Genomic DNA, 12,608 nt, shown 5'->3' with positions numbered 1-12,608 from the left:
ACAATTACTTTACTAAAGACCGTTGCACAACGGGCTCTGTTGCTAGTTTGTTAAATATTTTAATTTGTTTTAAATACTTCTATACTTTTTGTTGGAAAATTTGCTAATAATATCTTCGTTTAAACCAATTGAGTAAATGATCAAACTCAAAAGCGGTCGAAAACTACTCAACTTGAAAAGCCCACTACGCGTTCCAGGTAGGTAATAGCATAGACTAAGCAACACAAAGTATGTTTTATCTATGGTAATAGTAATATCTTTCTCTGGTTTTAAGTTTCAAGGATCGTTTCAAATGTGTTCGCGTTCGCTAAAACGGAAAGGTTGAAGACAGGTGACGTACGACGTAGTAGCCTATAGTTCGTTGCGTACGACATGTTTTAGTTGTTCGCAAAACGGACAGATTTTCGATTTTCCCCTGTTCGCAAACAGGACCCAACCCCCCAACACAACCGTTGAAATGTTGTTTGTTGGTTGTTGTCGGTTGTTGTCAGTGTCAGTCAGTAATTCTCGTTCTCAAACGAGAATCTCGGTCAGTGTACTACGTAACGTACTACTTTACTTCCAGTCCTGTCCTGTCCACTCGGAGGCCACTTTTTTACATGTACAGAAACCTTATAATGACGTCACATTACTATCGACTACTGTTCAGCTATCGGAATCGTGATGGTTTATGCAATCGATTATCGAAGGCCGAAGGGACACGACACGGCTTTACATCGTCACTTATTCACTTTGCTGTGCCCGGTGACCATGTTAATAGACTCGTTCTGATTATTTTCAATAAACTTACTACTTTTTAAATGGAGCCAGAAAAGTACAAGTGGGCTAAAGGCTATGATGAATTTTTAGATGTTTTAAGAGAACATGAAATTTCTACCACATCCAAGTTTGTAATTATATGAAGCATAATATATATATAAATAAAAGTAATTGAGTAATGTTACATATGAAAGGACTTATGGTATATAACTAAAATGAGAAACATTTGATTTATTACATTGAATTCATGTAACATAATTAATAAAAAAAATTAAGATGGTTCCTTAACGTAAAAATAAATTTGATGGGAAACGAGACTATATGGGCACTAGTGGCCTGTGCGTAGGCTCGAGTTGAATAATATAGAATGTGGTGCGATCAAAAAGTAATAAACTATCCTATAAATTAATCGGATTACTACTACTTAATGTTTCCTTATTTATATTATGTCCCAGTACTTTCATTTATAAATAACAAGATAAGGCTTAGTAAGTATAACGTTATTGTGAATTAAATGGAGCCAGAATAATATAATTGGGTAAAACTTATGGTGTTTTATTAAGATGTACTAAAGGGGGAAATGAGTAAAAAGCTCTACTTTTTTCTGTAAACCTAAACCATTGATTAATGTACTCACAGTACTTAGTCAATGGTTAAACTGTAGGGCCTATTTTACGTGACTGTAAATTCCATAAAATAATATATCTAAAACAGTCCTCTTGGGCTTCTTAAATTGTCACCTTACACTGATGGGCAATATCTGTTAGTAAATCATTCCCAAACATTAACATAACGTTAACATGTCAAAGTTACAATTATTATTTCACTCTCTTCTAGAATCGATAATAATTCCTGTAATTCGTCTACTTTAATTACAGTTATTGTATTATTGTGGATGCTATGAAATAAATTCTTAGTATTCAACGTCCTGTGAACTCAAGTTTTTATTTTATAAGTCAGGTAAATACGAAAACAATTGCAAACATCTTGGATGTTCAATCCAAAGTATCAGTACTGTAGTTATTTTATTCCCAGCCTGTAACGAATATTATTGTATTTCTACTATTTGATTTTTAATGGATAAACTACCGAGAGTATTCAATTCGTCAAATAAAGTGTTACAAAAAAAACCCTTTACTTATTCGGTGCAACCGATACTTACATTCCGAAGAAAAACCCGTAACCACCCGATACAATCGATATATATATTCGATATTTATGACGTCAGTATAAGGTTTCTGTACATGTGAACTTGTGCTCTCCTGTTCACTCCACCCCCGTTGTTTTATTTTTGCTTCTGCTTTCAATTTACAGTGTTTCAATTCTCGGGATTATTATCCCGAAAACGGGATTTTTAGACCACGAGCAGGATTAAAACGGGATGCGGGATAAAACGGGATTTTCAGCTATGACGTATATTTTTATTTTTCTTCTATTTAATTTGAGGGGAAAAAACAAACTCCAATTTGATTAAACTACTGTAGCAAAAGATAATAGCAATGTTTAAACAACTATTTAAACATGGCACGTCAAATATAACACTCGGGATTGAACAAAAAAAACATGCGGGATAAAACGGGATATGCCATAATTCAAAAGCGGGATTAAACGGGATTTCAATACCCGGCAAGCGGGATTATTTATTTGGTCGTGTGTGGATGGATACACAGCCCCGTGGATACGATACACTGTTTTCAAGCTCACTAGGCCTAGCTCAGTCCAGTCCTCAGTTCAGTAATCAATCAGTAGTTCTATGGTCCGGTCCTTAGTCAGTCTCACTAGTCTCAGTGCTCAGTCTCAGTCAGACAGAAGTTTCTAAAGGTCTGTCTGTCTACTCGCTCAGTAGCCTAAGCCTACTCTTTAGAAGTAAAAATAAACAAATAGGGAATACTTTCTATAATTCTATAGTCCGAAGTTTACGTTGTGAGGGTGCAGTGTATTATTTCACCACTGGATCCAACATAGAAATAGGCCCTAAATAAAAAACTTATTTCTCCTCAACGTAGTGGTGATCCTGCATTTTCAAGGTAACTTATATTAGGCCTAGGGATTAACCTAAACATGAGATAGACTTAACATATTGTGCAACATAATTGATATTTTGTGTTCAAGCATAAATAAAAAATAGCCTAGACCCTACTAGGCCTACTGACCACTACTAACAACCATTGTATCTGCATTTTACACATAAGTTGGTAGGCCTAGGCCTAAATAGGCTAATTTACAGTTTTTAATATGAAGCAGGATAACTTATAGTCTCTTCCTGTTCTTCAAAACTTTTAGACAACCATTTAAATATAATGCATAATGCAGAGTGTTTTCACATTCGGTACCCAAATCCTTAACTTAAAAACAGAACTTAAGTTATCTAGGTTAGGCTATATGATCATAGAGGTAGGCCTAGGCCTATGGCCTATGCAGCTAAATACAATTTGATTAGTAGGCTATATGTTGCAGTTTCTGCAAGAAATAAGTTAGGTCTATTAATAGAGTTAATTGGGTAGACTTCCGTATCTGTTGGCACAAATAACCGAATGAAGAAAATATCGATCGATTATCCGATATATAGTTTGGTTAGTTAAGTTAGGGTAACCCTTTGGCCGCCACGGTGGCGCTATTACAAAAACCACCACGGTTCGATATAGGCCTATTGGACGTCTGCTAAATGTTTGTTTAAAACTTACTGGCGAGCTGATAGTCCAAATGGGACATAAAACCTATAAGACGATTTGTCATGAGTCAGGCTAGCCTACATAAAGAAACAGCTTTTGCTTTACTTTGAGTTTCGTGTTTTGTACGACTTTGTTGGAAGAAGTGGCATTGCATCATCTGTGTTTGTATCCATACGAGAGTTGTTGGAGTTTAATTGTCGTGTGTTTCTACAATTTTTATCGTGTTTGACGAGTGGTTTTGTTTCTGAAAATGAGTTACTTACTGTATGATAATTATTTCTAATTTGTTTGGTAACTAGGCTACTATGCATTATAGGTTTGAGTTATGACAAACAGGTGTGCCAACATCAGTTCTACCCATCATAATGGTAGCTTGTCTTACAGAATATCCAGATTGTGGTGGCTGCCCTGATTTAAGAGTGTGCGCGCAGCTTTGGACTCTGCTCCAAAGCGCCCATACTAAAGCATTGGAATTACGTCATGGCACCCTCAGAGCTGGTTTGGTTGTTCTGCCTTAAGACTACATGTATTGGGATTGGGACGGTCTAGCCGCCGTCCGCGCCGTCCTTACTAAGCAAGCGACGATCAAAATTTAATCTTTACTGAATTGAATTATCCAATTATTTGATATATTTATGTTGTAGCCTATATAGTTTGAAGTACTCGTTAAAATAATTTTAATTAAATTTAACTGAATAATATTAATATTAAAATGTAATTTATTTATGTATTGTTGGGAGGGCGGCGTCCGAGAGTCCTTATGGGCTAGCCGCCACTGCCCCTTATGTTGGGATAAGATTTTCAACTTCAGTCCTGACTGAGTAAGTTTTAAATTATTTATATCTGTTTCAGAATGGAAATGTCTTCTAACATTATACAAGAGCTGACAAATCTAAGCTTATTTGGCCATGTTGAGCCTCAAAATATAGTGTTGCATGGTTTGGAAGAAAGGGAAAAAAAAGAAAGATCTGAAAAGCAACGCAAAGAAGTAGAAAAACTTAGAAAACAACAAGAAGAAAAGCAAAAGAAGGAGGAGCTTGAATTAGAAGAGTATCATAGAGAAAACATGATGCACCAAATGAAAAGAGATAAAGCATTATATGTAAGTTAAATTAGCAGTAAAAGTCTAATCTTGTTTGTTGGTAAAAAAGGCTGGGGTTTAGAATTCAACTAAATTTGAGGTTTCAGGGCCTTTCATAATTTTAATAACGTTGAACATTTTACCTTGGTTTTAAACGGCCTACAGCTACTTGAAAGTTCAAGTGTTAACAAAGTTAAATAATTAACTTAATCAAACAAAGGTTTATAACTAGCTGTTTAAAAAAAATGATAGGTTAATTACCGGTATCTAAACTCTTATAATTTACCGATTCATTTACAGAACGAATTTCAGAAACCTAAAACACCATTAGTAAAAACTTGTTAAAGGCAGAAGCCGTTATTGTGGAAGTTCTGAAATATCTTCCACGGTCTTGCAAAGGTCGTCATCCCCCTCCTCATTTGTGGCGAGTGTGACCTTAATTGTGATCCACAGTAGAACCTTATGTCATAAGGATTATCGACTTCTTGTCAAGTTGAAGTTTGATTCTTTACTGAGGTTTGGAATAACATGTAATTAAGAGTAACATAACATTGAAAATGACTGTTCAGTCACAGTAAAAGGTTGGCATATTGTCTATAAAATACCATAAATTTCAACAATAATCCAGCGCTATCTAAATTAAATGTTTTACTATCCAAATGTGATAAAATTGATTTGAATGGTTGGAGATCTACTGTACCTTGTCAGTTGTTGCTGACTTAATAGCAACTGTCAAGTGTTCTAGTGGTGTAAATAGTTGGAATGTTTCTGTTAAGGCTCCACCACACAAAAGAGGTCGTGGCAGAGGAGCTGTTCTGTCTGAGGAAACAGGTGTGTCAAATAGGCCTTCTGATAACCACAGTCGGCGGGCTGACTCGGACAGGTCCTTCTTCCAAAGAGAGCAGAAGGTGCAAGAGAGTTTATATCAGGTAATCATGTGTGAAAAAAATAGGTAGCCTAGTGTTTTTTTTTAAATTTAAGTTAAATATAAGTTGGATAATTTACTGTTGGCATTTAAAAATGACCTAGCCAATACAAATTCTATCCTACTAATATTATAAATGAGAAAGTTTGGATGTTTGTGACATGTGAACGCGAAAAATACTGGTCGGATTGGGCTGAAATTTGGCATGATGATAGCTCACATTCCCGATTAACATATAGGCATATTCTTCTTTCAAAAATCCTTTCGGGCTCCGCCCCAGTGGCTCTGGAGTTTCCCATGTTAAACTTATGAGAAATGGAATTATTGAATCTTAACAGCTGTTTCAATTAAACAAGTTGGTTCTGTTCTATGATTTTCAATAGCATTAAAGTTACAAGGATTACCAACAGGGCGCAGCACTATTATTTCTTTTACATTTATGACAACAGCTAATTTGCAACCAAAAGGTGAGTGAGCGTAGCGAACGAGCTCCAACCTAAAGGTGAGTGAGCGTAGCGAACGAGCTCCAACCTAAAGGTGAGTGAGCGTAGCGAACAAACTTCAACCAGGACGTTATTGAGCCATGCGAACAAGATGATCTTGAAAATTAAGAAGTTAAACGGGGCAAAGCCCGCGGGTTACAGCTAGTATTGTTATATCTGGCTTAGTAAATGATTTGAATATTTGTTGAATTGGACATTTTATTGGTGTGCACCAGCTGTAATTAGATTTTTACACTCAGGAAAAGTAGTTAAATGAGGTATTGGTAAGGAAACTCCCCTCGTTTTCAAGTGATACTAATCTACATTTACCTAACTGGTAGGTATGGTTGTGTTTAGTTTAAGTTTCATTTTGTTTTGTACATTGTCTTTTAGGGTATGTAATTTATAAGATAGGCCTACAAGAGGTTCTACCCGCGAATTCACGGGTGTACAGAAACCACCATTAAATTAATTTATTATGAACATAGAATATATTATCAGTTATAACAAATTTATTATATTTTTAATTAATCATCATAATTTTAATGGGATCTGCGTAGCTATTTATTGTTCTGTCTATCCTCTCAGGTAAGGTCGAGGTCAGGTAGCCTGCCTCAACTTCAGATGCAATAGGCCTATCAGTGAAGACTTTTTCTAAAGTCTATTGTTGTTTTAATCATGTATTCTGCCCTGACAGATCGAGTCTCGTCTCTATAGCAACAGAACACAGAAATCGTATTGGGAAGAGAAAGCATCGAACAATTATCGAGATGAAAATGACAATAAGGCCTACTTAAATTATGAATGTAAGTAAATTGGTATATTAGGTAAAAAAACTGCTCTCAAACACTTATTGTTTTAAGTTTGTTTACTTTGGAACATTAAATTAGGCTATAAATAATTGATTATTATAGGAACCCTTGCTACACAGGAATGATTTTGGAATCCCATTAATAATTCCTTTTTGTCAAATAATACAACAAATTACCTATTGCAGTTCATGTTTAATTTATCTTTTGTTAGTCTAGAATTGGATTTTGTTATCAATTCATTCATTCAACCAAAGTTTTTAAGGAAAACTTCCTTCTTTTGTTAATATTTAAACCTGATTGATGTTAACTAACACTTAAGTCAATTGAACTGTTCTAGTGTCTGTCAACAATTGAATAACGTTCTAGAGAACCAGCAGTAGTTTGGTTGGGAGCAGTAGTTGTAAATAGATTATTTGATTTGGCCGGGATAATTTTAAAGACAGTAAAATAGCAAGAGATAAATATAAAGTAAAAGCACAAACACAATCATGGACAATCATACCTTAGATTTGTTTTCAGGTGACTCATAATACCAAACCCTAAAGTTGTAATTCAAAGTTTAACCTAATTTGTGATTTTCTTATGTATGAAAATGAGTCATAATAAAATTAACCCCAAATTGCACCCTTTGCAGTTAAGCATATAAATGCTCAGGCCCTGTACACATGAGGGCGGCAGCCGCCGCGGTTGCCATTGCGCGGGAACCGCGGCGGTTGAAAGTACAAAGGAGCAAATGGGACCGTTCACATGCAACCGCCCACTTCCAATCAACCGCAACAAACCGCGGCGGTCGTAGATTTCCCTTCGACCGCCGCGGCTCCCGTGCGGTTGAAGTTACTAGAGTTGGCATGAGAGCGTACACATGAGGGCGGTAGCCGCCGCGGTTGACTGCAGTTGCTACTATAGGATCACAGACATCTGCGCGCTTGCCCTGTGGACATCGTTCTCTGTGTTGGTGAAGATAGTGTGTAGTTGTGGCTGGAGTTGATGTAGTGCTCGTTGTGTAAGTTTACAATGGCCATGCGTGGTGCTGTGGAACCAGAAAACTTTGACACTGAACTGTTCAGTAAAGAAGTACAAAAATAAGTTACGTTTAGGACACAAACTAAAAAAGATTGCGTGGCAAGAGTAAGTTGAGTTTTTTGCTGAAAAGAATTATCAAGCGTTACGCGTTTAAAAGAAAAATAATTGGGTAAATACAGTACTGGCTGTCGAGCGACGCTCAATTCACACCGCAACCGCAGCTCCAACCGCTGCCATGTGTACGGTCCTAGGCGGCTGCCGCTGCGGCCACCGCGGCCACCGCGGCGGCTGCCGCCCTCATGTGTACAGGGCCTTAGTTAAATAAAAGCTCCTTGTCCTTTTGTACTATCCTGATAATTAGACCAATTCGTATATACCAAGGCAAAAATGTGGTTCGGATTCCACTATAAACTGTAGGTCCCTTAGTTGCCATTAGCTGTATGGGCTATTAATTATCAGCTGTGTCTAAGGAATATGTCGGCCTTAGCCACTAACAAGACTACAAGATCGCGCCACTCATCCTACACTCATCTCCATTTATACTTGGCTTAAAATACCTACTTTGTATGGTCGCCATTTCATCGAAAAGTATTAAAAGTAAAAAAAAAAAACAATGTGCTGTTGTCTAGACCAATGCAATCTGTGTGTGTGTGAGTGTGAGCATTAAGCAAAACATAATTGCTTGGAACTTTTTCTGTTAATCTCTAAACTTGAGCTGATACAAGTCGACTTAATATTGCTTCTTTAGTCATGAAGACTCTTTATTTTTAAAATATCTTGTTTTGTTATTGTAAGGGGCAAAATTTTTTAGAACACCAGAAATATTAACTTATTTAAAACCTAATGGAAGCTTGTATTAAAATTAAACTCAGTAAAAAAGTCACCTAGTCACTTGTTATGTAGGTATATGATAATTTTATATTCATAATACTATCTAATAACTAGGAGTCTGCAGAGCTGACTTTTTTACTTGGGTCGGGTGTGATATGTTTTGTTTTAAATAAAGGAGACATTTTTAGCAACAGTAAAAGTTTCTAAAAAAAAAAAAAAAATACAACAACAACCTTATTGGTATACAGTTGTAAGATAAGCTTGAAAAATCATATGTTAATTTAAAAGCATATAATATTAAATATCTAAACATCTTCCCCTTTAACAAATACAACTTTTCTTTTTCTTATGAAGATAGAGTTTCATCTGAATTGTTTTCCATTTTTATCTTGCACTACGTATGACCTTGGAGTTTCGCCAACTTTTACTATGGTAGCTGGCTCCCAGTGCTTGGTCCGAACATCTTGTACATAAATGGGATCCTTTTCTTTATATAATGTTTCTTGTTTAGTCGTATTATCATTATAAGATTTTTGATTGATTCTTTTTGTCTGCATTCGATCTGCAAGTCTTGATGAAGAATTATCTTAGGCTCTATAATCTGTGATTTGGAAGAGGTAATTTTGATCTTAATACCCTCCCCATTAGTAACTGAGCTGGAGAATAATCGAGTCCTGCAACAACCCTGTTCTGTAGTTAAGTAAGCTCAAATTTAGATCTGATCCTGATTATGAGGACGTTTTTGTAAGTTTTTTAGCAATACCCACAGCTTTTTCTGCTAAGCCATTGGCTTGAGGATAGTTAGGACTTGTAGTTTGTATTTTAAAATTATACTCCTTTGCGAACTCTGTCAGTTCGTAAGAATCAAAATGCATCATGTCAGCTATCATAATTTGTGGAATCCCAAATCTACCAAATATTTGGACTAATGCGTTCTTCACGAAGAAACTTTACTATTCAGTTTGACCACCTCTAACCATCTAGAGTAGAAGTCAACAAGTATCAAGTATATCTTCCCAGCACATTCAGCAATGTCTGCGGCAGCTTTCAAGAAAGGAACATTAGGTATCTCATGGCAAATGAGCGAATCATTGATGTTTGATCTTCTATATTTCTGACAAATATCACATCAAAACTGCTCTTACGTCCAGTAGTTTTACGTGGCCAGTAATAGAAATTGGAGACAATTAATTGAATTCATTTTTGATTCACCAAGATAAGTCTCATGCATGGAGTCGGTTGATAATTATGGATCTCAGTTTCTTCCGGATTATTAGACGATTTTTGAAATACAACTTTAAGCCACCATTCAACTCAATGTCATATCTGATATTAAAATAATTCGCTAGATCTCCTCCACAAGGCAATGATGTAGGCCATCCATTGACATAATACTTCACAACTTGTCCCAAAATATCATCACTTGCATTTTCTTTTTTGAACTCTTAAAGTCGTTCATCTGCAAAATTTACAAATCCTGTTTCGGTTACACAGTGTACCATATCTAGCATAGTGTGGTCAACTGACTTTTGTTTTTACGCCACATCATAACAAGAAATCAGCTATATACATGTACTTACCAGCCAAGTACTGTATTTTGAAATTGTAGTGCAATAACTTTAGTCTAAGTCGTTTTAATCTATTACTCTGAATTTTATTGATAGGTTTTTGCATTAGTGACACAAGGGGCATATGATCAGATTGAATAGTGATATAAGCGTGTAATTTTAAACAGGGGAAATATACTGCTAGCAATTCCTTCTCAACTTGGGCATAACCGACCTCAACTGAGTTAAGATTTTTTTGCCACCATGTATACAGGTTTGTTGTTTTGTAGCAAACAGCACCCAAGAGCATCTTGAGATGCATCACACTGTATGATGATAGGAGCTGTCATTTTAAAGGGAGCAATAATCTGGTCACTAGAGATTACTTGTTTAATATTATCAAAAGCTTTTGAGTGTAGATCAGTCCATTGCCAATGAACATTCTTTTTTTTAAGAGCTCCCTAAGTGGCGAAGTTATTTGCGATAAGTAAGGGATGAAAGATCGAAGGAAGTTTACCATACACAATTAACTTTGCAATTCTTTCATATTAGAAGGGTTCTTTAAAGCTTGTATAACTTCAACTTTGGTCAACTTCCACTACAATACAATCCATTACATCTAATTTCTCTTACGTTTCTACTACAACAGTAATCTCTCCCAAAGCTATTATGTTAAAGCCACCATATGCTTCCAGTTGTACCTTACTTTTTCTTAGCTTACAAGATAAGCCACAGTTCTTAATGATGTCATAATAATGAGGTAATACATTTACCTCAGCACCCGTTTCAAGTTTGAAATTGACACGTAAGGTATTGTCAATCAGTAAGTTTTTGAACCATACCTTTTGTTTAACGGTGTTTACAAAGTGCACAGAGTTGATCAATCAGCCTTGTTTTCTTCAGCCTCTTGATGTTTTTCATTGATATTATATAAAAGTAGGATGGGATTGTCTTTGTTGCCTTGTTGCTGGAGCACGTTTCTTCAAACAGACGTTGCTGAAATGGTTGGCTTCTTGCACCAATTAAAAAATTTGCCCAATGCAGAACAGGTCTGGTTATAGTCGTGATCCCTTCCACATTTCCTACATTGGTTTTTGGAAGCTGCAATGTTATATTATTTTGGCTTTATCTGGTCAGTACTGAAAAAAGGTACCTGGTCGTTTTCTTTGTTTATAATCTTCAAATTATTTTTGGCAAGATCAATACTCTTGTAGTATTCAATAAGTTTTTTTAATGATGCATCCCCTTAATAAACCTTCCTGGGCTTCTCTGGAAAAAATTCCAATTCCTATATGTGCTTTCATTAATTTAGACTTTTCATCTTTGAAATCACAAATCTTTACATGATGCCTTAACCCTAGATCTGGCGGTCATTTTATTCACCAGTGGCGGGTATATTTTGGCGCTTTTGTAGTGGTATCATATATTTTGCCACAGAACATTTATTTGTGAATATAAGTACACACATATATATATTTTCTATTTCAGTGATGAATTTATAATATAATAATATAAAAATATTCTTTTCCTAGCAATGCATTTAGGCGTAGTAGCAAAAGGTTTGCAAATTTTTGGATTATGCAAATTAGAAATTTCAAAAGCAACCCACAAGAAAACCACAAAATAATTTTTTTACACATTTTATCTAAATGTAAAGTTTGTGTGAAATATGATTCCCTACGTAGAAATATCAATGTTTTTTAAATACTCATAAAAATAAAATTATAAAAAAATAAATTCTTCATACATGTTTTCTTTTTTGAAAAACTAGCAAATTTTTTTTTGTCACGTAGGAAATAATAGAATGCATCAACAAAAAATGAAATGAAATGAAATGAAATAATATTTTATTTCCCATTAATTATTTACAGACAAGTACATTGTATTTTTTTCTTTTCTTAAATATGAAACAGCAAAATATTACTAACTAGATAACAAAACAAAAATTATATACTGTAGAAATAAGTAAATAAAAGTGTTAAAAAAAAAATACATTCTATAAGAAAGGAAAAAGTCTACATAGGCAGGGCCTGTGCGTAGACTCGAGTTGCGAAAAGATTAATTTAAATGGGAAGTAAAAAATATATAGGAGAAAAAAAATCGTATAATTTAAACCTTTTTTTTTATTTGTCTTGCTTGAAGCTGAATTTTTAGTGTTCTGGAATAAATTGACGGTAAAAAAAACTCTTTGTGCAAACAGAGGTAATTTATAATAAATGATACTGTACAATAGGTAATAAAAAGATCTTTCTGAAAATATATAGTTATATTTAGTTGAAATCTAAAATGTCGGAGAAATTTACGTCGGAATGTAAAATTTTGAAGATTTATTTACAAAAAAATAATATTTATGACATTTTTAAAAACAAATAAAATTTTTACAATCAACCTTATAGATTCACAGGGAATTGTAGGGAATTTATTGTAGTTTCAGAATATGTACTAATATTGTATACAATTTAATTGACAATCACCA

The 12,608-nt window shown here is 34.8% G+C and overlaps 1 protein-coding gene across 1 annotated transcript in view; it reads left to right on the top strand.

Moving 5' to 3' along the window:
- LOC129002071 (uncharacterized) overlaps positions 1 to 12,608 on the top strand; it is a 57,497-nt gene that overhangs the window by 35,350 nt on the left and 9,539 nt on the right. The window contains exons 2-4 of the mRNA XM_054429592.1: positions 4,284 to 4,533; positions 5,289 to 5,441; positions 6,617 to 6,725. Coding sequence (XP_054285567.1) covers positions 4,285 to 4,533; positions 5,289 to 5,441; positions 6,617 to 6,725 — 511 coding nt within the window. The 5' untranslated portion in view covers position 4,284. The remainder of the gene's footprint in view (positions 1 to 4,283; positions 4,534 to 5,288; positions 5,442 to 6,616; positions 6,726 to 12,608) is intronic.

This window comes from Macrosteles quadrilineatus, unplaced genomic scaffold, assembly GCF_028750875.1.
Source record: "Macrosteles quadrilineatus isolate MER2022 unplaced genomic scaffold, UCM_ALF_1.0 Scaffold_9__3_contigs__length_116548681, whole genome shotgun sequence".
Taxonomy (NCBI): domain Eukaryota; kingdom Metazoa; phylum Arthropoda; class Insecta; order Hemiptera; family Cicadellidae; genus Macrosteles; species Macrosteles quadrilineatus.
This window is presented reverse-complemented; position numbering and strand designations above follow the sequence as displayed.